A 23,936-nucleotide genomic window follows, 5' to 3' on the forward strand; every position below is an offset into this window, starting at 1 on the left:
AGGAGGTACGAGAGAGGGGAGGGAAGCTTTAAGAGGAGTTGGATCACAGAGAACCGAATTGGACTCCAAATGGGACCCAACCACTGCTTGGGTCAAATTTTGCAAAAAAAATGTGAACCCAGGTCGCAGGTCAGCCCAATTTTGCTTTGACCCGGCAGTTAGAAGAGACGTTGGGTCAATTAGTGGCAACAACAACACAGGAAACACGGGATCGTTTTCAACAAAATGACCCGACTCAAAACATTGGGTACAAGCCAACCCAAAAAGTGGTGCTCATTTGACCCAAGCGGCGGGTGGGTCCAATATTTCATGCAAATTGGGTTATCGAAGAGTGAAAAAATGTGCACCCAACTGCCGCTTGGGTCACTTCGGCCCAAGTCTCCGCATTGTTTTGTGCAAAACAACTTTTGGTCCAAAACAAGCCAATGTTGGCTCCAATCAACCCAAGTCGCAGGTTCGACCAAAATTGGCTTCATTTTGGTCCATCAGCTTTAAAGGACGGGAAGGAAGGAGCGAGCTCGCTAGCACAGTTTAGAATTGATTCTTCCGTTGATTCATTTTGCATTCAAGCTTATTACAAAAATGCTTTTGCGATCCTCTTCAATGTCATCGATATGCAAAAAAAGAAAAAGTGAAATCATTTTTCATGGCCAATCCATTCGTGTCCCCTTTTTTCGGAGCATTTCAGCCTTGGCGGAGGTCACCGACGACAGAAGACGCGTGTCCGCTTGCGTGCACTTGATGACGTTGACAGGAAGGACGCGTGTTTTTCCAGGTTTAACTACCATTGTGGGGACCGACTTGAAATTGTCTTTCGACCTCTTTTTGAGGCTCAAGACTTGCTTTTAGAGTTGAGGTTGGAATTGGCTTACGGTGGAGAATGGGGGGAGCCAATCGTTTTTGACGGTTGGGTTAGGGGGAGGGGCTAGGAAATGCATCATGTCACTGAGATGGCCCCACGATCATACCAAGGCAAGTGTGTGTGTGTGTGTGTGTGTGTGTGTGTGTGTGTGTGTGTGTGTGTGTGTGTGTGTGTGTGTGTGTGTGTGTGTGTGTGTGTGTGTGTGTGTGTGTGTGTGTGTGTGTGTGTGTGTGTGTGTGTGAAGCATCCGCAGTGACGATGGCCGCTCACATGTTGGATCAATGCTCGTATGATCTATAAATAACTCTATCGGATTTCCCTGCCAGCCGTCTAAAAATAGCGCGCGGGGGCGGGAGGACCCCAAAGGAATAACGCGAATAACAGCGAGCGGCAGCGACATGCTTTCCCGCCAGCTGACCTTCTTCCTCTTTTTCCTCCTCTCGGCCGTCATGTGACTTCTCAGCAGGCGAGCTGGAAAAAAAAAGAAGAAAACAACAATTCCGTCAGTCTGTCTGTCCAACCGTCCCCTTCAACACGTCCTCGGTGTCCTTCAGCGACCCGGGGCGACTAATAAGCATATTAAAAATAAAAAATCTAAACTTTGCCCTCCACTAGCTTAATGCTAACACACAATGCAAAACGCCATCTACGGGCTAACAAAAGTTGCTTACGTGCTCTTCTCTGCAAAAAGCAAGAAATACGAAGTGTCTGTAGTTGTGAATGTCGTCTTCGTTTGCTTCATTTTTGCTATCGGACATCCCCATGCAATATTAGAACGCCATTTTATTCATTAGGGGGCAAAAAGTAGAGCAAAAGCACAAATGGAGATTCTCTGCAGTGCTGAAGGAGTGCAAGGGAGGGGGGGGGCACTGTGAGAACGAGGGAGGGATGGAGCGAGAGAGAGAGAGAGAGAGAGAGAGAGGAGCAAAAACTGCAGCTTGGTGCGCGAGCCGCCACAGTGTGCTCGCACCTTCTCACATGTGCGCACATCCCAGCGCCAAAAGGTGAGTTCCTCCTCTTCCTCTTCCTGCTCTTCACCTCGCGTCACCTCTCACATATGCTCTCCTCTCTCGGCGGACTCGCTCGGGTGTTTGCGCTGACCCGCACGCACGCAGCAAGTGTGTGCGTGCGCGTGTGTTGTCATCGTGCTCAACACGTGTCGTGTGTTGCAGCACCTTCAGGACCTCGGACAGCGTCAGCAACCGTATCGTTGGGCAGGTGGCAATATCGCTTGTAATTTGTGCGTATCATCAAGACACGTGTTGCATGATATCAGTTTGCATCCTTGTATCAGGATACATGATATCATGATGTCATATCGTATTATCGTGTATCAAGGAGATCTCATGATGCATCGGGTTGTATCAGGACGCAAATATGATGGAATATGATATCACTGTTGTATCAGGATACATAAAAATAGGATATTGTGTATCCCATGCAGTATCAGGATACAGACATGATGATGTCATATGTTAGCACCCAGGATTGGCTGGCCACCAGTTCAGGGTGTACGCCGCCCACTGCCCGAAACGGGCAGGGATAGGCTCCAGCACCCCCGCGACCCTTGTGAGGAAGAAGCGGTTGAGAAAATGTTGCGCATATCATGTTGTATCAGGATACATGACATCATGGTCAAATGAAATCACCGTGTGTATATGATGTCGTATCATATCGCTGTCTTCATGTTGTATCGTTTGATGTCATATGTATCGGGATGCACGATATCGCCATGTAAGAGGGCGAGCATATCATGATACACTGGATTGTAGCGGTGTGAATTGCTTTGATACCTGCCGATTGGATTCGTATTACGATGCATAGGTCACGATTCGGTTCGATACCGATTAATCCCGATGTGAATCTATAAATTGATTATTGAGATTTTTTTTTTTTTTTTACTCAAATTTTGAAAATACTTATCGGTAAACTTGTACATGTATGTTTGAATGAAAATGTATTGATCTGAAAATTCAGGCTTCGAACTGAGCCACTGCATTCAACAAGCGGGTTGCAGCAGAAATCAAATATGGAGGCTTAATGTTCCATTAATAGAACATTCTTCCATGCTTAATGTGTTAAATGTTAAAGTAAGACGTTTTGTTGAATATTCCCATTTAAAAATCGATTCGGCCGCATATCGAATCGATTCGAGAATTGCACGCTGTAATATCACAAAATATTGCTAAATCGATTTTTTCTAACATGGTCGTTTAAAAAATATATAAATTTAAACGCCTTCGTTGGTTGGTTGTTTATTGAATTGTCTTACGATCGTATCGAATGATATCATGTTTTGTCATATGATTATTTTCATATGCTGTAACGTACCCTGCGCACACAAATGTGTTTATTTGCTGGCGGCGGTTGTTGCGGGTCGGGTCGGTGAACGGAACCCGTGTTGTTCCCCGCCGCTGAAAGCGCCATCTTCGAGCGCATGCGGAGACTTTTCATCTGTGGTCACATGACCCCGGCCGATGAGACGCTTTGTTCGCATCGTGCTCGTGTAACGTTCTTGTAAGTTGCGTCCCAAGTTAGTGAAACCCGAGTCACACTTTGAAACCCGACTTTGGAAATTGACGCATGCTGACACTTAAATGTTTTGTTTTTGAAACCTTCAACCCAAAAATTCATACATCAATATCCAACGTATTCAATATCCACAAGTTGAAACTCGAACCCTTTTTTCGAACCCTACTTCAAAATCACAAAAACTTTGCAAGCCTTGTTGTGTTGATGTCAAAGGCCGGATTGACTTTTGTGTCTTTTTGTGTCAGATGAGCCGCTTCAGCACGCGCGCGCTGACGCTGCTGTCGTCTTCCTTCGGGGGGTGTGGCCTCCTGCTGGTGGGCGCGGCCGTGTCCAGCGACTATTGGCTGCTGATGGAGGAGGGCGTGGTCCTGCAGCACAACCAGAGCACCCAGGTCAAGATGGCGCTGCACTCGGGCCTGTGGCGCGTCTGCTTCGTGGCAGGTGAGCGCGGCCTGCTAGCGCGTTAGCATGTAGCATGCGCAGCATCCCGGTGAACGCGCACGTTCCTCATTTGCCGCCCAGGCCCCGAGAACGGTCGCTGCGTGGCGTCCGAGTACTTCAGCGAGCCCGAGGCGGAGATCACCACCGAGAACACGGCCAACATCCTCAGTGAGTCGCCATGACGACACCTCGTCCTGAACTTTGCTCATGTGTGCTGGAATGTGGAGTCGCGCTTGGGAAAGCATTTCAGTTGTGCGTGAGTTGCAGGCGTGTCAGTGAGTTTCAGTAATTAGGTGAGAGTTCAGTAGTGTGTGTGTGTGTGTGTGTAACAGATTCAGTCACATGAGTTTCAGGTGGTCAAACTGCGGCCCTGCAGGTTTTGGAGGTTTCCCTTCTCCAACACAGCTGGAAACCTCCGAAACCTGCAGGATTGCGGCCACCTGTGCAGTCGCGTATATGAGAGTTTCAGTGGTGTTATATGAGAGTTTCAGTCATGTTGAGGAGAGTTTTGCAAGATTTGCATGTGAGGTTGTTTCAGGAGTGTGTGCGTGTGCGTGAGCGTTGCGGTGCAAATTGATGATGACCTTGTCGCCTCTCACACGCGGACGGCGTTTGTGGGTCGCTCGGCGCTTTTAGAGACGGTGCGCACGGCGACGCCGTTCCCGCTGGTGTCGCTGCTGTTCGTCTTCATCGCCGTGGTGGTCAGCAGCGTGGGTCACGCCAGGCCTCAGCGGACCATCCTGGCCTTCGTCGCCGGAATCTTCTTCATCCTGTCAGGTTCGGCTTTTTATTCACAATTCAGTTCCCACGCTTGGCCTTGCGCCATTGATGATGACGTCATCATCACTCGTCTGCCTTTGCGAGACAAATCTGCTCGATTTTGTACTTCAGCAATAGGATGACGTCATCGCGGGTGCGCACGCCAGCCAAATAGTTGGATGTGGCAATACTGCCATCTTGGGGACAAAAGTGGCCATTGCAGCTTTGACATCCAACTTCCTACTCATGATTCCTTTTTCTCTCCAAAATGCTGATTGTCAAATCAAATCATCTTTTCCAAAAATGACTTTAGGGCGTTAGGTTTGTGGCAGGCGTTGGCCACATGGGGGCAGTATAATGCAGAAGCTACAACCGTGAGTCGTTCTTTGCAGATGATAAAGAATATATGCCGATCAGCACTTCATTCAGTTCTGTATTGCGTTTTGTATTGTTTGTTAGCATTAAGCTAAAAGGAATTTATTAAAACACACAATGTGTCGTATGTACTCTACATACGTTGACATGCATGTCAACGCATTGTGAACCCAACTTCGTGTGTGTGCGTGTGCGTAGGCCTGAGCTTGGTGGTGGGTCTGGTCTTGTACATCTCCAGCATCAACGACGAAGTGATGAATCGCCCGCGCGAAGCCGAGCACTTCTTCCACTATCGTTACGGGTGGTCCTTCGCGCTCGCCGCCGCCTCCTTCCTGCTCAAAGAGGTGACGCGTGCGTGCGCACACGCAAATAATCTCACGCGCACTTGTGCTTGTTGCCATGGTGACGTGTGTGAGGGATAGACGTGCCATTCCTATCATTTGCATTTTGTCGATTGTTTGGCGACCATGCCGCTGGGTGTCGCCCAGGTAACGTGTGTGCGCGCGTTGCAGGGCGCAGGCGTGATGTCCGTGTACCTGTTCATGAAGCGCTACGCGGAGGAGGAGCTGTTCCGGCCGCACCCCGCCATGTACCGCCACCGCGCGTCTGACTGCAGCGACTACAGCGGCCACTTCCTGCATCCCGACGCGTGGGCCCCGCCCCCCCGCGGCCGCAGCCAATCTGACGTCTCTTCGGACATCTCCATCACGATCAACCGCGCCGCGCCCTCCTCTTCCTCCTCCTCCTCCTCTTTCCCGCCACATCCGCTCCGACGCGAACATGACGACGTGCTCCCGCCGGCGCGCCACGGCCAGCCCCGCCCCCACCTGGGCGACCACCTGCCCATGGCGGCCCCGCCCTCGCCCCTCCTCCCACCGCGCTACCATGCGCACGCAATGATGAGCGCCTCGCCCTGCTAGGTCGCGTGCGAGAGGTGCTGTGCACACGCACACACACAGATGCTCGCACTTACATAAAGACAAAAATCTTCTTGCCAGTCATTTTATTTGTATAAAAACAGCATTCAAAAGAGGAAACTTTAAGAAGATTAAAAGAGGACAAACGAAGAGTGTGCGCGGCGTCGCGATGGGTCAGTTGATGGGCCGGTACGCGCTGTCCGAGGACGCCGGCCCTCTTTTGCGCAGGCACACGTAGACTCCGCCCATCAGCAGGATGGCCAGCGGAGCGCCCAGGCCCACCGCCAAGATGGCCGCCACCAGCGGGGAGAAGGCGTCGGCGGGGGGGATGCCGACGCCCACCAGCGCCGTCCTGCCCGACCACAACAAAACGGCCTGAGTTGGACACGCGAGAAACATTTGCCGGCTCACAAACTGCGTCCGACCTGTTTGAGGTGGTTCCCTCCTCCACCGCACCTGATTCAAATGATCAGATCATCCGCAAGTCTGTTCATTCCAATCAAATGTGCAAACATGCAGGCTCGCGGTCCTGCAGGACTGGAGTTGGTCCACAGGGGGCGCCACAGTGCCACCGGAATTATTAGCAAATTTCAAAGGATCCCGTTCGTGATGAGTCAAATGATTTTCTTCGTCTTGGTTCGGGTTCGGGCTGCTCGAATATGAATCACGATTCGTTTGCTAATAATTGATTTTGGTAGAAAACAAGAATATGTCGAAATGCAAACAATATGAAGACAAATTATTTGTTTGAAACGGATGCAAGTTTCTTTTGAGCCAAACAAGATTTTTAAATGAGTTACTTTAAAATAAAAAACAACTGGAAATTAGTAGCAATCGTCTTACTTTTGCAATTATGGAGTGTAAGAATTGAAATTGGAATTGAACTTCAATCAATTGCACGGGCCGAGTCTCTTTTGATGAAAATGGATTTGTCAAAATGTGACATTTGCCGGAAACGATTCTGGATCACAAACTAACCAGCTGAGGAACTTGGTGGCGTTGTAGAAGACGTCCCCCGCCACGGCGAAGCTGACGTTGAGTCCCAAGACGTCGTCCTCGCCGCCGAAGAAGGCCAGCGCCAGGCCGCCGGCCTCCGCCAAGGCCCGGCCGCTGGGCCGGCGCGGGTCCGAGTGGCGGCACGGCGAAGTGTCCTCCAGCGCCGGCGCCGAACGGCGGTACGCCACCTGCTTCCACAGGACGAAGCCGCGCGCGTCGGCCGCGCTCTCGTTGGCTGCCGACGTCCACTCGGACACCTGAAAGGGCAAAGGTCAACGCTTAGGGGCGGATTCAATGTCACCCGAATCATAAAAACAACAACGATGATAATAATAATAATAATGAAAAAGAATGGGCGAGTACCGATACCCGCCGTTATTTCAAGATATCGCGACTCGCACCAGCAGCTGATTGGTCGCCCACTTGTCGACGGGGCACGAAAGGCGTACACGTGCAATTTGGATAGAAACAAAGATAATAATACAATCATCTCATGCAAAATGGCAGATTGGATGGAAGCTCGAACCCGCCAGTTGGGAAAAAAAAACGATTTTCTATAAAAAATGAAAATGAAAAAAAAGGGCATTTAAAACAAACAAGCAAGACAACTTGGACTTGCTTGTCGAGTTTGACGGCCGAGCATTTTTTGTCTTTTCTTTCGTACCTTGAAGATGGACGGCGTGAACTCATCGTCGATGGAGCGATGGACCCGAACGGCGTCCAGCGGGTAGGCTCCGCCTACCGTCTGCAGCTCCAAAACGAAGCGCGACCTGGCCGACCTCGGCGACAGGCCGTCCAGCCGCACGGACACCTGGGAGGAGTTGGCCGTGTGGAGGAGGCGGGGCCACGTCTCGTCGCGTCCCTCCCGCCCAAACACTGACAGCTGCCAATCAAAACATGCGCGACAAATGGATGATGTCATATCAGCGGTGCCTTTGACGGCTGCAAAGTGGTCAGGAAGGAGTCAACGGTTGCCAACGATTGGCAACTCCGACAGCAATTGTTGCCGGTTCCCCGCGTCGGGCTTGGCGTGCGCGTGACGTACGTGCAGACAAACGGAACCTCGGGCCACGCTGCCGCATAGTCGGGCCGCCGCCCCCGACAGCTCCATCGCCGACCACCTGACGTCATCACCCAGCTGGTAAGGCGGGAAAAGGTCAAAGGGCACTTCTGCTGTGTTGTTGACGTCGTCATATTCCAACAGCTAAAGCACACGCACACACACACACACACACACACACACACACACACACACACACACACACACACACACACACACACACACACACACGCGCCATCGTCAGAACTTACAAGTGCATATTACGAGATGTCAAAATGAATTGACGATTATCAATGAACTATTTGAATAATTGCGTAATCGTTTGGAGCCATTGTTTGACTTCAAATTGTCCAAATCTTGCGATTTCAGCCCCCCCCCCTCAAGTGAACACCAGCGCCGCACCGGCCCCACCCTCTGCACGACCCCGATGCGAGGGCCAATGATTGTGACTGGCAACCAATCAAAGATGTTCGTCTTGACGCCAATGGCGACCAATCCCGCGTTTGTCAATATGTGCGCCCCACAACGACGAGGAACGGCAGTAATGACGCAGTAACAAAGCGACCAGCGTGGGTACCGACTCTGCTAAAGATGAGCGCCGTGCTGGACACGATGCTGCTCGCTGGCTCCACCCGCAGGCTGCCGCTGGAGTTGCGACTCAAGAAGAGCGGCCAGTCAACCTGCAAAGAACAACAAGTTGGAACGCCTCTAAACCACCGGTGATGACATCACGCGTGAGGAGCAAGTCGCTCGCACCGAGACGTAGGAGGAAGTGACGTTGGTGTGGACCAGGAGCAGCGCGGGCGCCCCCTGGCTGCAGAACAGGAAGTGCAGCGTGTCGTTGTCTCCCAACGCTCTCACGTGAAGAAGGTCGCCACCGGGAGGCCGGGCCGACGAGCCCGGGTTCAACTCCACGGACAGCTGGTGACAAGCGACATTCAACATCGACTCACGGTCTTACATATGATATGGCAGCCATCTTACGTTGCCACTCGCTAGGCTCGCCTAACTTGAATCTATTCTCTTGTCTGTGGCGTTTTCACCTTATTTTCTGTCTCCACAGCGAAAATGCCGCCACGCCACGGTCGTACCAATAAGCCTGCGAGAAGCGCCACAGGCACATTTCATCGCAAAGAATGTGATTTTAACATTTCTCTTCTCAGAGTGCTACTCAAAGATTCGCCTGCATCATGTCACAAGCATCAACAAGGAAATTTATGAAATTCGCCACAAAATGTAAACTTCTGCAAGTCACGATACTGAGAAAATATGGTTAAAAGTTGGTTCTTAAGGTCACATGACTGCATACGGCGAGTTTTATCAGCCAAAAATAACAATAAATGACAGATGTCAGTAACTGTGGCAATGCAAGATGGCTGTCAGTCAATGCGTCAACTACATACGGCTGTTGAAGGCACCAAGCGCATTCATCATGAACTCTAGACTAAAGATGACGTCATCATTTAGCCCCCCCCCGATCGATCAAAACCAAATTAAAATGAATGAGACGGTGAAAACTATTCTTCCTGGGGTCCCTCACAGAAACTACAAATAAAATATGATTCTTTACAAAATCAGAATCAACATAAGCAACATCATTTACCGAAACATTACAAAGCGCATATATAAAATAAACACAAACATCAAACGTTGACGCGGTTCGAAACGTTTCTTACATTTCTGGTGAACGAGGCAGCCGCCAGCGAACAAAATGTCGAAAAGACGAAGAGGAGCAAAGCTTCACGGCGCTGAAGCCTCGCGGCCGCCATCTTTGTTGTGATTTGTCACGTGAGCCAAGTGAAGAGGTCAGCCGACCTCACAAGCCGCGCCCCCAGGAGAAGTCTCGCCTGTCACGTGACGTGAAAGTCTTGTTAACATCTCGTGACTTTTCACGGCACAAAGCAGTTGACAAACGTTTCACCTTTCAACAGTGGCGGAGCCAGACTTTTAGAAATGGAAGGGCCAGGGAGGGGCCAAGGATTCTTAGTAGACGTATCCAAAGATGATGCCAAATACTTTTGTTTTAGAAACAATTCATTTTAAACGGAGTCTCGAAATGTTGAGCGATTTAAGTACATATTATAGCACATGTAAGCGGTTCAAGAAATGCATGGATGGATTATAGCACACAGGAGATTTTTGCCCATAATGTGCTGGACAAAATGGACAATATTCAAACAATTAACAGTGTTTGAAATTTAAAATGTGTTTGTATAAGAAAGTCACATGCATTTGGAAATGACGAAATACACTTCCAATCCAAATCGACTTGGAGCAAAGACTTATTTTCCACACGCTAAATAAAGTGACCGGCAGAAGATTCAAATATTGTCTGCCTTTCAAATTCATTGTGTATGTTGGCGTGTCTGAGGAGAGAAAACGCTTTACTTGCTGCGATTGTTCATTGAGCAACAAAACGGCGGTTAACTTGTTGAAACAGACAAAGCCAGGTTTGGATTTGGAACTTTATTGAGGGCTTGCTTGAATTTACTCGGCGCCGGGTCCTCCCAAACGAGGATGTTTGTGGGCGGAAAGGCCCAAATGAATCAATTTCAGAGTAAAACCAAACTTGAAATCACCTGCTTCCAGTGCGCAAATTTTGGAGACTGGTCTTAATTGTTGATCTGCTTTCCTGAAGATGAAGAGAGCAGATGCTGCAATGGACCGCAGGTTGGAGATGATCTTAGGTGAGCAATTGAGTCAAGTTCACGTGGACAAACACCACTACTTCCGGTACAGCATTGCCGTAGAAAAAGGAGCCACAATCTAGAAGTACAACTTCATATCATGCTTATTATATCGCTATTAAAATTACATTAAATGATTGATGTTAATATAGGAATGATAACGAATTGTACTATTTTACTTCCCTTCTGCCTTCCTTCTGTACAATTATATTTTTTCTTTTATTGGTATTAGTTGTTTCCGGTGTCTTGACTAAAAATGGCAGCTACGCATGCGCAGAAGAGCCGCGGGGGCCTTTCGTCAAAATGACAGGTTATCATTCTTGTTATTCATTCAGGTTTTCTTTTCAATTGAATTTTAATGACTTTAATGTGATGAGGCGCCTTTGCGTTTGTCCACACGACATGCTGACGTCACCGACGAGCTTTTGGCTTGGGATCCTGCTGCGTTGATCATAAAGTGTCGGTAGGGGGCGACGTCGGCGTCGGTCGGCTACGCGCTGATGCTCGCTTGGGCGGGAACCGGGAGGCGGGACTTCCTGCTTGGGGGCCGCGCCTCAAAAAGAAAAAAAGAAAAGGAAAAAAAAGCCCACTGAAAAAAAAAGTCTCTCGAACATCGAGTCAGAGAGACAGCGAGACCAGTTGGGCGTCAAGTCACATCAAGAGTTCCGTCTGCTTCTTCGCGAGTCAGGTGAGCTTGGTGCTCTTGGTTTTTTCTTCTGCTTCCTGGAATGTGTCAAAGTTGAGATGAAGGGAACCGTTTGAAGGCGTTAATGATTGACAGCTCGTAATTGGCAGCGTTCGGATCCGTTTGCTTGTCACACAACCAACTCAAGCGTTGCTCGCTTTTTGTTTGGTCAAACGCCAAGCTCAAGTTCCGGGGCCGGTTGGAATCAAAGTTGCTCTCAACTTCTCAAGTTTGGCAAAATGGTGACTTTTGAGCCTGTTACAAGTTTGAAACCAGATCAAGTAAAGTGCAGACCATATTTGGGTGAGGGGGCGGAGTCATAGTCAGCTAAGTCATCGTATGTATGCCGATGGGTCGCATTTATTATTATTTTTCAATAAACATGAGCCGCATTTAAACGTTTTATGGGCGGAATTCGGGCAAACCCCAACATTCCAAAACCTATGAACATGTTGGCTTCATCGAAGAATGTAAGTGTGAATGCTTGTGTTGTTTGTCAAGATGTGTCTAGTGATTGGCCAGCGACCAGTCCTGGGTGTACCCGGTCGCTCGCCCATATCAGCCGGGATAGGCTCCTGCGCACTCAAATAATGACGACGAGTGGAACACAAAATGAATACACGGATTTCAAATATTTCATTAGAATATATATAATCATTTACAATAAATCAATTGGTGGATTACTTCTTGATAAATCAATAATAAAGATGATTATTTTAGTAATAAATCTGCCAAATCTTTGATGACGAGTCAGAAAAAAAAAACTTTTATTGAAAAAAAAACAACCAGGATGCCATTTGAAATTGACAACGCCGAAAATGCACAAACACAGAGGATGGTTCCGTTACCTGTTTGGTCTGTGACACCTGTCAGAAAATTGACAAAAATGCAGATGGATTGTTTTCCATACTAAAAGCTGATGTTTGCTAATGACAATTTGAAGTTAAACTAGGTCTGTGAACAATTTGTCGTTTGTCAAAATACTTTGTAGATTAATTTGATTGTTCATCAGTCATTGATTACTCGATTAATTGTTGCACCTCAAGCTTTATTCAACCAATTTTAGGACGACACGGCTAAATGAATCTCATCCACGGACTCCATCTTCATTTGTGAGCATGTAGCATTGCACAGCTAACATTTGTTAGCATGGCGCAGACAACATGCTTGCGTCACTTGAAAAATGAAAGGTTACGTTTATGTGACGGCGTTGTGGTTTGAAACCGCGTGCGCATTATTTCCCTTTGTTGACTGTTGCCATGGCGACCCCGCGACTCAGCGTTCATGTTTTGCCATTTTAACTTCCCCTTCCACGGACACGCTCTGGAACAGGAAGTGAGTCAGCGCAGGGGTGGCGACTGTGACGTTTCTGCTTGACCTTTGAACCCTGTGTTTGTTATTGTGTAATCAAGTGGGTTTAACCTTCGCACACAGAGAAGCGACGCAGGTTCACAATGATTCCTTTCAGCCTGTCACCCGGCACATTTCTGCATTATTTCTGGAATGTTCATCGGAGGAGACGTAAGGTCTTTGCCGTATGGCCTTAAAATCACATCTCGGAATTCCTCCTTTTAAGACCTTATAAAGTGATTAAAAAATAAATAAATATATATATATATATATGTATATTAGTGATTTTGTCATCTGAATGATATTCTTATTATGCAATGATTTCACTCTGTGGCAACATCATTGAGCAACTTTTAGCAAGACATACAAAGCAACATGATTGGAAAATGAGTTGGCATGGTCATGGGACACACGCACACACGCAAGGTCATGAGTGCCGTTTGCGACGATGATCACATGACCCCCAAAGCGGCGGCGAGTGTCTCAATCAGACGTCTGCGGGCGTGCTCGTCATCGCTGCGGCGCTCCCGGCAGCATTCCTGTCCACGAGCGTGAAGCTGCTTGTTGCTGGCACATTCCTGCTTTATCCGACGCTCCAACCTTCGCCGCGCCGTCCGCCAAGGAGCACCAAAGCGCAAAATTGAGGAAGGAGCATCCATTGGATGGGCTTTAATTCACTCGATTTCTATAGAGGCGCGTTTCAACGTAATGATCATTCACATAACCAGACAACACACGAGTTTCTCAAAAGAGATCTTTGGAAAAAAGAGAATTAAAAAATGGTCAAGATGTGCAGTAAGAAAGCGTCAGAGTGCCGCGTCTGTCTGATTTGAACAGCAGACCCAGTTGGAGCAAATTCCAACTCCAAAGTCCTCGTCCCCTTTTATGGTCTTTACGTGGACTTTCAGCATTTGCCTCCTGGCTTGCCGTCCTCACTTCGCCACAAACTTTCAGCTTTCAGATGCCCTGCTTTTGGGATCGTTTGCTTTTTTTCAATGTTTTTTTGGGGGCATCTGCTCTGTTTTTGTTCCTAAAAACGTTGTATTTTAAATATTGCTACGGTCCCAGAAACATTTATACGTTTTTTAAATGTTTTTTTCATGCTGGAGCTGAAGGCTTTAATGCAGCCTCTGAACTGAAGAGATTGCCTAAACCAATGGTAGTTATTACAAAAACGGCCAGGAGGTGGCAGAAGCGTATAAGAGATCAACCAGGGCCATGTTGAAAAAAGTGAATATAATAATAAAATATATATATATAACTAATAAATAAATAATAATGATAATATAATTACAAATAAAATAAATAAATAAAATAATAATCATGATAATTTGTGAATAATGATGGAACTAGGCTATATTCTAATACTAATTAATGCGAAACAGAAACAGATTTTTTTCCCTGATGAAAAAAGAGACTCTAATCTTTCTTTCTGTATGTTACATCTTTTTTATATCAATAGAAGACAATAATATGTGGGTATTGCAAAATCAGTCCAAATCCAGTAAAAGAGGAAAGTAACTAGAAAAGGTTCAAGCGGCAGATAAAATTAATTCGTGTGCGTGATAGTGTGTGTGTGCATGTGTGTGCGTGCACGCGCGTACTTGTGTGTGTGTGTGTGACTTCCTGTGCCAATTTGAACCCCACCCAGTGTTTACTCACACACTCCATGTGAGTTTCTGTGCTCAGACTTGGCAGCAAAGTGAGCAATTTTTGCTGGCGAAAATGTTTGACAACCGAAACGCGCTCGCTGGCGCCCCCTGGGGAATTGAGACGCAAATAAAACACCGCCGACTGACATGGAAATGGCGGCCATTCTGCGACTCGTGTTTGCGAATTTACCAATTTAAATAAGCTCCAATCAAAAGCAGAGCATCGCTGACTGTGGCTCTCCTTGCCCACATGCCAGGACATTACAGCTCATGAACTGCTCCGTAAAAAAAAAAAAAGGAAAAACAAGTCATGTGGTGTGTTTGCAGGTCCGACGCGGACGCTTTCCCAGCCGGATGCTCCGGGATTAGCCGCCGACTGCACTTCCTGGTCCCGGCCGGCAGGGCGGCAGCAGAGCGTGCGCGGCCGTCGGCATGAGCGACTTTTGGCACAAGATGGCCTGCTGCGTCGTCGCCAAAGCGCCGCCGGTAAGACACGGACACGCCTCACCATCATTAGGATTAGCTGGCGTCGAACCCGGATGACTTTTGGTTGCCCTCGACGAGTCGCACATATAAGACAAACGTAAGATTGGTCGCCAACCGATACCAGGGCTTATCTAGACGAACAGGAGACTGGTCGCCAGCCAATGAAGCTTAACGTGCATGGTTTTAGAACGTGCGGAGGAAAAAACGTGCGGAGAAAAAAGTCTGATTCAAACCGAGAACCTCGCAACTGCAAAGCAGAAGAGCTGCCCACTCTTCTGCCAATGATGATGCTCATTATTGTGAAAGGACTCACAGGAAGCTGACGCCACCGGCGCGTTTATTTTGGGACTTTTCTCTTTGTCCCATTGTGACACTGCAACAATGACCTCACTCTCTGGGACGTTGAAGTGGGTTTCCTTTTGTGTTGCTCGGCGGGAAAAGCAAATTATTATTATTTTTTTTTCCTTTCAGTCATGTTGAAGAGATAGGTCGCCGTGACTCCCGACTGATATACACTTTACAATATGACTGGACAGCAAGGTTATCTGAGTTCACAAAAACTAGCCAAATAAAACTGAATTCAGAGTAAAAAAGCATGTTTTTTTAAATCTTGTAGACAAAATGAAAAAAAAAACACAAATCTGAAAACGAATACAAACTAAACTAAAACAAAGCTTCTTTTTTTTTGAAGAAAAACGAAAACAAATAAAAACTACCAAAGCCACTCTGAAAACAAACAACAAAAGTAACTGTCCTTAAACGCTTGAAAAGGATTCCAACCCTACTTTGACTGAGTCACACTTTTGAGACGCGCCCGTTTGCTGATGACGCAACACGCCCGCTATGCTAACGTGTTCGAACACTTCACTCACTTGCGTGCGTGCGTGCGTGCGTAGAAGAGGAGGAGGCGGAAGATCGACCGCAGCATGATCGGCGAGCCGACCAACTTCATCCACCTGACTCACATCGGCTCGGGAGAGATGGCCGACGGACTCCAGCCCGTAAGGACAAACGGACAAACCGGCGACAAACACACAATCCTTGGCTGACTGGTCTCCCTGTGTGTGTGTGTGTGTGTGTGTGTGTGTGCATGTGTGTGCATGTGTGTGCATGTGTGTGCGCGCAGTCGGGGTCCGTCCAGGAGCAGATGAGGTCCAAATGTCCAAACATGAACGGCAGAAACAGCCTTTTATAGCCGGTAAAGCACGACTTCATATCTCCTCTTTTCTTCTTCTCCTCTTTTCTCTTTCTTCCTTCTGATTGTTCTTTTTGCTGCCTGTAGGTGGCGCTCTCCCTTTTGAACGGATGACTTGTCTTGCCCCCGGGCTCGGCGGCGGCGGCGTGAGCGCGGCGCCTCCTTCGCTAAAGATGCCGAACCTCTCGTCCTCCGACTTTGTGTTTGACGCCACCCGCACGCCAACACGGACCAACTGGGACGGATAAACTTGAGCAAACCGCCGAAACGAGTGACGTCGCCACCGGACTCCATTTCCCACAATCCCTTTCTTCACAAAACAAACGTTTTGGTTTGGAACATTCCCTGCCATCGGCGGTCGCGTTTCAAGTGTGCAGGACTCTTGCTTCTGGTCACGTGACTTGCATGATGACATCACAATCATGTGACCTGAGTGATGACATCACGTTTGGACGCACTGGAGGATTCCCCCTTTCAACATCATGTGACCACTTCCTGACTTGTCATTGGAGCATTTTTGATTTGCTCTCAGGTCACATGATCGCTCTTGTTCCCGCTTGGATGTTAATGCTAATGCAACAGAACAGTTGGCTCAGGTGAGCTTTTAATTATTTTTTTTGTATCTAATGACGACTTTTAAAAACGGCAGTGTGTCACCACGTTTGCATTTCAAATGAACTTTGACCTCCAGCGAAGCTCAGGGTGACCTTGAGATCATGTGACATCTCACACGCATCGTCGTGCTTCCGTAACGCCGTCCGCACGCACGCACGCGCTTGCTAAGCTAAGCTAAGCTATGCTAAGTGCTGCCTGCTGGTCATATAACTGATGAATAAAGCCCACGCTTCCCTCCAGCACTGCTTTTATCTTGAAAGACTTCGGAGCAACAACGTGAAACGAAGGCGCGCGTGTGTGTGTGTGTGTGCGTGTGCGTGTGCGTTTATATACTTACATCATTTTTTTTATTAGTAACAGCTGGACACAAGGCAAAGCTGCTGCAATACGGTGCGTGTGTGTGTTGGTGACATAAGACGGCATGATGAGACTTTCAAGCAGGCTTGATGGTCGCATTAGGAAACGAGTTCCAGAATCCGGAGGGGAACGTGTACGTATGTAACATCTTGTGAAGCTGTGTGTGTGGGTGTGTGTTGTCATGGAGACGGGCGTAGGAAATTGTCTAAATGGTGGTTGCGATGTTTACACGAGGTGATGATGTCATAAAAGTTTGTTTTAAAAAGTAAAACCAAAGTCTGGACAGGACGTTGGCCTAGTGGTTAGCATGTGTGCTTCACAGTTGGGAGGAACTGTGTTTGAATCTCAAGCTTCCGGTGAGCCGTTAGCGTGTTCTCACCTTTTATTGTGTGTGTTTTCCCTCCCATGTTTCAAAAATGTGTTAGCCTAGCATGTTAGCTTGATTGAAGCCCAAGAAAATGCACGTTGGTCTTTTGATTGACTGGCGACCGGTCCATTGGCAGTCCCAAGTCGCAGCATAATGAGCAACGTTTAAGTCCCAAGTGTTCATCCCAAAACAGGTCAAAGGTCAATTTCATATGACTGTAAACCACTGGAACATGTGCCAACAGCAACAAATGCTTGCGGCCACTCCAGTTTGAGCATTCAACCCAGCGATTCTTTTGAGTACCAGTAGAGGGCGCCCGAAGCATTAGCAGCAAGCGAACGAGAAAAACAAGCCCAGTGGACTGAGTGTGGCTGTTTATGGACTTTCCTCAGCAGACCTCCTCACTTCCTTCCTCCACGCCGGCCTTCCTGGAGACGCGCGCACACACACACGCGCGCACACACACGCGCGCACACACAGCCGTTTTCCTGTGCTATGAATGGCTGCAGTGTTTCCTGTCTTTCATAAACATGAGGAAGGTGTTAGCTGCTCCATTCACTTACACAATCAACAACTTTTGGAACGTTCTAATAAATGAAAACGTTCTTTGTTGTTTCATGGGGCTTTCCCCCCCTAAAATTGGTTGATTAAAAAAAAAAAATATATATATATATAAAATCCGTCTTTTGTAAAAGTTAGAAGTTGACCTTGAGTCCAAATGTTTACACAGCCCGCCCAAGTGCGCTCAAAAGTAGCATCTTAGCTTCTCACATCTTATTTAATCTTATCTTAGTGGAACACGCGTGGGTGTGTTTAGCAAATGTTGATGTGAGGAAGAGGAGAAGAATAAAGACAAGACTTATTGATTGAGTGATGAGAAAAGTTCTTGTTGGCTTTTTGAGAGCTTCCTGTTAACGGAGGAAATCAAGGTCACAGAGGATGGTGTGACCAGACCGGTCGCCAGCATCCACGCGTGACCTCTCTGCTCGGAGAAGGTCACGGCCGCCATCTTCGTGCCTGGGAGCGAGAAGACGGACACACATGCCGAGGAAATCGCCGTGACGACGAGGTCACCTGGACAAACTGTTGTCATACCTGCGGTGAGAAAAATATCACAATCATCGTATTTGTCGTCCATTATCATCACTTTCATCATCTTCATCTTCCTACTCATCTTCATCATTCTCATTATTGTCATCTTTATCATCAATCATCTTCAACATTCTCATTTTAACTTTATCTTCATTATCCTTATAAAGGATGATCGCCATCATCCTCCTCATCATTATCATCTTCATCCTGCTCCTGCTCATTCTCCTCATCATCTTCATCTCGACCATTGTCTTCTTCGCCGTGCAGCGAGCGACTCACGCTGTGACGCATTCGGGGATCTGCACGCGCTGCGTGGGCAGCAGAGCCGAAAGCTCCCGAAGGCTGCCGACGAACTCCAGCTTCCTGCTGAACTTTGAACTGAGGAACAGGAGGAACAGGAAGTCAATTTCCATACACACGCCGCAGCGCGACGTGTCGGCGAAGAGCTGACCTGATGAAGGGTTTGATGATGGTGATGAGCGCTTTGATGGCCCAAGTGGGATGAACCACGAACATGCCTTTTAGATTCTTTCTCAGTCTGCGCACGCACACACACACACATGAGCCAACAAACAGGAAGTAAGACAAGCTCACTTCCTTTAACATTTTTGGGACATCAGCAAGTCAGCATCTGCATTCGGAATTATTTGTAACAAACGCCAAATGGCACCATTTTGGGGGGGACATCACTGTTTGAATCATCAGTCATCAAAATGAAAAATGGTCTTCTTTTGCTATTTGGTGGCTGTTAGTGACGCAATTGCATCTTGCACATTCCAATGGCACGACAAAATGGCCGCCTCAGGCCACTGAAAGGATGGGGGAGCGTGCTTTCCCATTTCAAAGGGTTAAGCGGCGCTTTAACGCCCACTGCCGGACACAACGAAGCAACGCATGCGTGTGTTTCGGTCTTTCCGTATGCGTGTACGCGCATGTGTGTGTGTGTGCGTGCGTGCGTGCGTGCGCTGACCTCCAAGCGATGGTATGGTAACATTCCTTGAGCCAGCCGATCCCTGGTAGTTTGTCCTTATGACCACCAGCGCAAAGAAAAACAATCACGTAGTTTTCACGCACCATCAGATCCAACGTGCCCACTAAGTACCTGGAACATGCGCGCGCACAAACAGACTTGCATTAAGTGTGGGCGTGGGCGTGGGCGTGGGCGCGGGCGCGCGCCTTACCTGAAGAGGTTGTCCATCACGTCGCGATAATTTTCCAGCGTGTTCACGGGCAGGTAACAAGTCGAAAAGACGATGATGTCATTCATGCCGTCGCCATAGTAACCTGAGGCGGCAATTAAGGTGAGGAGCCAACCAGGTGAGAAAAGGTGCGCGGGAATATATGGCGTGCTTGCGTGCGCGTGGGTGCGTACCCCCGTGTGACAGAACCCTGAGGAAAGGTTCCAGCACGCTCATGTTGACGCTTCCGTCGTGCGGCGTCGGTCCGGCGGAGAAAGAGCGCCACCTGGTGCCCTGGCTGTCCAACACGTCCTCGCGCTCCAGCGCTCCCATTAGGCCAGCAGGCTCCGCCTCCACCGCTGACCCACAGCTGGAGGCCAGGCCACGCCCCCCCGAGTCATCTGCACTCAAGAATAAAATAACTCATCCATCCATCCATTTTCTGTACCGCTTGTCCTCACAAGGGTCAAGCAATACTAATACCTGCTATTGGCACCCACCTGTCCTAATTAAAAAAAAAAAAAAAAGGCTAAAATGCCCCAAAAACATTTTATTCATTATATTTTGACTTCTCTTTAAAAAAAAAAAAAAAAAGTTATTTAAAAAAATATAGCAAACTGTCATTGGTCTTCCTTTGCTGGAGGCAATTTTGGGAGCTAAGCTCAAAATGGCTACTAGGAAAGTAGTAATTGTCATGTTTGGGTTCTGTTTTCCTTGTGTGTTCTCCCTTGGTCTTGTTAAGTGTGTAATCCCGCCCTTCCTCGTGTCAACCAATCAGTGCCCTCAGCCACTTGTGTCTCGCCCAGGTGTGTCTTGTTGTGTCATTAGCGTCTGTGTATTTAGTCTCCCGTCTCCCCTCTGTCTATGTTGGTTCATTGTCTTTCCCTCGTGTCATGCTGCCTGTTTTTGCCTTGTTGGTCCCCCCATGTTTTGTTTTTCCTTGCAATTTGGATCTCGCTTTTTGTTTTGTAGAAATTAAAATCCCTTTTTGCACTTCACCTTCGCCTCCTTTCCCTGCTTTCCTGCGACTGCGTCCTCCACCAAACAAAGCCTTCTTGACAGTAATGTGCATTTTTGGAGTTCCAAAGCATCAAAATAGACGCCAGCGTGGTCATGTCACTTGCCGGCTTGTCAGAAGGCCGACGGTCGTCAAGCGCAAAGCGGCAACCTCTCACCTTCCAAATCCAGGTCGTCGACGGGGAAACGAAGGGACTCGCTGTCCGAGGGCGTCTCCATGGCGTCCAAGTCCAAGTCCAGACCGTCGTCGTCCTCGTCCCCGTGAGACGGCGACAGGAAGGCCGAGTGGAAGTCACCTGACTCGCTGCGACCTGAACGGGTCGACAACACCGGCGACGCCGACACGTCAGCTGAACATCAACCGGCATATTTGCTAGGAAATCACAATGTCCCTTCAATTGTATGCTAACATACACGGTGAAGCAGATTGCAATGCTAATGTCCATGAGCCGGTGTTCACGTTAGCATCAAGCTAACAGACTTTTGTCAGACAAAATGATGTTCAAGTTTTGGTGTTTGAATACTTTGGAACTTTGTTTTGTCTGATTTGTCTTTTCAAACCATCGCTTCTACAAGTGCTTGGAAATGACAATGTCCCATCACTGAGAAATTAATTTTAGAACAGGCCAGCTGGCTAACATGATTTAGCGGATTATTAGCTACCACATCAGGACAATACCAGAATATCGATGCTAATTTCCATTAGCCCAGCTATAGTGTTTGGAATTGTAGGTTAGCATTAAGCTAAGTTTGGTTGGAGTTTAAATATCTTGTAAATATGTTTTGTCTGATTGATTTTGCTTTGATGGTTTTTATTTGTTTGTGTAGTTCTGACCTAAAGACACGCTGAGTGTCGGGGCCACCAGAACCTTCCGCTTCCTCCCTTTTCCTCCTCCGCCACACAACGACAGCTCCAAAGTGACCGGACGCTCTGTGGACAGGAAGTGATGTCACCATTTTCCACAGAAATACATTTTTGATTGACAGTCTCTCTCTCTTTGGCAGTATTTCGATGAATCGTTTTACATTTGACACTGAAACCATTCATTGTCTACTCCCTAGTCATTAATGTTGCCTTGAGATATGAGCTTAATAACTTAAACCACAACCCCAATCTTAAGTCATGCCAAACAGCCGTTCCAGAATTGAGCAGTTTGTGCATTTGGACGATGAATTCATGCTGGCCACCAGGGGGCAGTCTAACACATTCATGAAGACGCAAGCAAAGAAGACAACGCATTGATGCACTGTGTTTAAATAGCGATGCTATTCATTAGCAATAGGCTAGCTATGTCAATAGAAATTCAGTGATCGGTCATTGACTTCACCTGCTGCCACACTTGAAGATCCCCCTGACGATGATGATGATGAGGATGACGATGAAGATGATGATTTGACGATGATCACGTCAATGATGGCAACAAAAGAGAAGACGATGAGTGACGTGCTGTTTCCTTATCACGCTCTTCTTCCTCACCTGTGAGCTCTTCCTCATAATCCCGCTCACCCTCCTCTTCCTCACCAGAAGAAGACAAACAATGAGGTCAACAGGTCAAAAGTGGGTTTACACACACACGCACACACACTTAATGCAAGTCTGTGTTTGTGCGCGCGTCTCTTCTAACCTGCCGAGTCAGCGTCTGCTGATGTCACGGCGACGCTGCATTCTTGGGAGTCTGACAAATGTGACACACAACTTTAAGATTCCAACGTTAACGCTGGTCATTTTATTAGGTACCGCGCGGTGTGCGCGCGGTACCTGTGCGTCATTTAGGGTGCACGCGTTATTCGAGCATGTACCTAATGAAGTGACCAGGCAGGAAGAGGAGAGTGCCACATGACCCGCAGCTTCACTCGACCTCGAAGTTGGCGTCACGGCTGACATGTTGCCTCCATAAAACCTAAACGCACACGCAGACACATTATCAAAAAAACACACACACACACACACACACACACACAGACACACACACACACACACACAGGTACTCGCCTGTGTACTGCCTCAGGCGTGTCGAGTCTTTTTGAGAATGTTAAATTGACAAAGAAAAGGGTAACAAACAGTTAACACACACACAAAGTCACACTTAAACATACACACATCAATACAAGTAATAAGTTACTCAAAAGGGAATAATAATAATAATATTCACGCAGCGGTTGATCTTTAGTCGTCAGTCAGACAGGAAACTGCCGCCTCACCTGATGACATCATCACTGGGTGGACTCTGACACCTCACCTGTGTGGGAGTGGCCAGCCATCTGCTAATGTGTGTGTGCGTGTGTTTGCCGTGACGCACTGTAAAATGTTAGACAGGAGCAAACACGTGTAAGGAGGAGGAAGTGGAATAAAGGGGAAGTCGGCTCAAGACGGGAAGTCACGCCACGGCAGATCGGGTTTCAAGTGCATCGACGAATCAGAGGCCGTCGTCTGCTTCCCTGCTGTGTGTGCGCGCTGGCCAATATGGCCGCCTGGCTCAGTCGACGGCATTAGTTCCTCCAAAAGCGGTTTCAGCCTGAACGCTGCCTTCACAAAAACGGCACCCCGTACCATCACAGACGCTGACTTTGCATCCGGAACAGTGCGGATGCTTCTTTTCCTCTTTGAGCCACAATTTCCAAAAACAATTTGAAATGTGGACTCATCAGACCACAGAATACTTCGGCATGACAGCAGTGCAGGAATCTGAATGCCAAACTGGTGTCCATCCTCTCCAAGACGTGGTTGGAAGAAGTCATGAACATTGGCGACGTTGAACACAACTCTGAAAACTATCAAGAGTAGCTGTAGTGATACTTAAGGTTTCCAGTTTGCTCATTTCAGGTTCTGTACTTGTGTGATTCAATAAAGATGGAGAGGGAAAAAAAGGCATTGGGTCATGTGATTGTGACAGTTGGCGACAAAGTTACTCAAAGGAGAGTTACGTGATGACAAGTTAAGTGGCCCCGAACCACGCGAGCGATCAGTCATTTTGCAACGTCGCCTGTTTGTTGCAGTGTCGATGTTGCGACAGTTAGCTGGTTTACGGCAGCTAGCTTGTAACCTTGCGCATGCGTCGAGGATCAGTCGCTCCCAAAAAGGATTTTTGTTTGAAAAACAGCGTAAAAAGTGCTCGCTCATTACGCACGCATGCAGTTATGCTCAAGTGCCATTCAAAATGTGTCCGTGTGTTGACGTGTGTTGACTTAGGAGGAGATATTAATTCAAAGTACAGCAAGTGCGTGGCCAGCTTGCTACCTCAAATGTCACTTCCTGTAGAAATTTTCACAATTGTATTTAAATGACTATTAGATTGTCGTGAATGGTAGTATT

At 47.7% G+C, this 23,936-nt stretch overlaps 4 protein-coding genes across 6 annotated transcripts; 2 read left to right on the forward strand and 2 right to left on the reverse strand.

Annotated features, from left to right (window-relative positions):
- Positions 1–1,785: 1,785 nt before the first annotated feature.
- Positions 1,786–6,710, forward strand: LOC147157323 (voltage-dependent calcium channel gamma-7 subunit-like). Its single transcript, XM_086062295.1, has 6 exons — positions 1,786–1,866; positions 3,640–3,835; positions 3,917–4,003; positions 4,472–4,612; positions 5,168–5,313; positions 5,482–6,710. The coding sequence occupies exons 2-6, from the start codon at positions 3,640–3,642 to the stop codon at positions 5,887–5,889; spliced, it is 978 nt and encodes a 325-aa protein (XP_085918421.1). The 5' UTR covers positions 1,786–1,866; the 3' UTR covers positions 5,890–6,710.
- On the reverse strand, positions 5,956–10,666 carry glmp (glycosylated lysosomal membrane protein). The gene is made up of 8 exons (XM_086062293.1): positions 10,522–10,666; positions 9,619–9,789; positions 8,699–8,863; positions 8,524–8,622; positions 7,928–8,086; positions 7,547–7,765; positions 6,865–7,139; positions 5,956–6,238 (listed from the first exon to the last, which is right to left on the reverse strand). Exons 2-8 carry the CDS (start codon positions 9,709–9,711, stop codon positions 6,061–6,063), a joined length of 1,188 nt encoding a protein of 395 aa, XP_085918419.1. The 5' UTR covers positions 9,712–9,789; positions 10,522–10,666; the 3' UTR covers positions 5,956–6,060.
- A 233-nt stretch (positions 10,667–10,899) lies between these two features.
- Positions 10,900–16,851, forward strand: cdc42se1 (CDC42 small effector 1). The gene is made up of 5 exons (XM_086062277.1): positions 10,900–11,317; positions 14,644–14,802; positions 15,699–15,803; positions 15,929–16,000; positions 16,085–16,851. Exons 2-4 carry the CDS (start codon positions 14,749–14,751, stop codon positions 15,995–15,997), a joined length of 228 nt encoding a protein of 75 aa, XP_085918403.1. The 5' UTR covers positions 10,900–11,317; positions 14,644–14,748; the 3' UTR covers positions 15,998–16,000; positions 16,085–16,851.
- Positions 16,852–18,202: 1,351 nt separating this feature from the next.
- bnipl (BCL2 interacting protein like) lies at positions 18,203–22,949 on the reverse strand. Of its 3 annotated transcripts, none has more exons than XM_086062270.1 (14): positions 22,826–22,949; positions 22,617–22,643; positions 22,424–22,524; positions 22,249–22,299; positions 22,101–22,136; positions 21,952–21,975; positions 21,459–21,554; positions 20,782–20,934; positions 19,801–20,007; positions 19,610–19,712; positions 19,399–19,530; positions 18,880–18,966; positions 18,708–18,806; positions 18,203–18,431 (listed from the first exon to the last, which is right to left on the reverse strand). In XM_086062270.1, the coding sequence occupies exons 3-14, from the start codon at positions 22,506–22,508 to the stop codon at positions 18,407–18,409; spliced, it is 1,098 nt and encodes a 365-aa protein (XP_085918396.1). In that variant the 5' UTR covers positions 22,509–22,524; positions 22,617–22,643; positions 22,826–22,949; the 3' UTR covers positions 18,203–18,406. The 3 variants fall into 3 exon arrangements, with proteins under 3 accessions (XP_085918396.1, XP_085918395.1, XP_085918397.1); XM_086062269.1 differs by having other exon boundaries at positions 22,777–22,849; XM_086062271.1 differs by lacking the exon at positions 22,617–22,643 and having other exon boundaries at positions 22,826–22,947.
- Positions 22,950–23,936: the final 987 nt, after the last annotated feature.

This window comes from Leptonotus elevatus, chromosome 19 (assembly GCF_054856555.1).
Source record: "Leptonotus elevatus isolate MCC_2025b chromosome 19, RoL_Lele_1.0, whole genome shotgun sequence".
Lineage (NCBI taxonomy): Eukaryota > Metazoa > Chordata > Actinopteri > Syngnathiformes > Syngnathidae > Leptonotus > Leptonotus elevatus.

Coding starts and splice junctions, on each gene's coding strand:
- LOC147157323 (XM_086062295.1), top strand. CDS start 3,640: ATGAGCCGCTTCAGCACGCGCGCGCTGACGCTGCTGTCGTCTTCCTTC. Junction 4,004..4,471: donor GAACACGGCCAACATCCTCA/GTGAGTCGCCAT, acceptor CGGCGCTTTTAG/AGACGGTGCGCACGGCGACG. Junction 4,613..5,167: donor AATCTTCTTCATCCTGTCAG/GTTCGGCTTTTT, acceptor GCGTGTGCGTAG/GCCTGAGCTTGGTGGTGGGT.
- glmp (XM_086062293.1), bottom strand. CDS start 9,711: ATGGCGGCCGCGAGGCTTCAGCGCCGTGAAGCTTTGCTCCTCTTCGTC. Junction 8,623..8,698: donor TCACTTCCTCCTACGTCTCG/GTGCGAGCGACT, acceptor TGTTCTTTGCAG/GTTGACTGGCCGCTCTTCTT. Junction 7,140..7,546: donor TCACGCCGTCCATCTTCAAG/GTACGAAAGAAA, acceptor TTGCCCTTTCAG/GTGTCCGAGTGGACGTCGGC.
- cdc42se1 (XM_086062277.1), top strand. CDS start 14,749: ATGAGCGACTTTTGGCACAAGATGGCCTGCTGCGTCGTCGCCAAAGCG. Junction 14,803..15,698: donor TCGTCGCCAAAGCGCCGCCG/GTAAGACACGGA, acceptor GTGCGTGCGTAG/AAGAGGAGGAGGCGGAAGAT. Junction 15,804..15,928: donor TGGCCGACGGACTCCAGCCC/GTAAGGACAAAC, acceptor GTGTGCGCGCAG/TCGGGGTCCGTCCAGGAGCA.
- bnipl (XM_086062270.1), bottom strand. CDS start 22,508: ATGTCAGCCGTGACGCCAACTTCGAGGTCGAGTGAAGCTGCGGGTCAT. Junction 20,935..21,458: donor GACACTCAGCGTGTCTTTAG/GTCAGAACTACA, acceptor CGACCCGTTCAG/GTCGCAGCGAGTCAGGTGAC. Junction 19,713..19,800: donor CAGGGTTCTGTCACACGGGG/GTACGCACCCAC, acceptor TTGCCGCCTCAG/GTTACTATGGCGACGGCATG.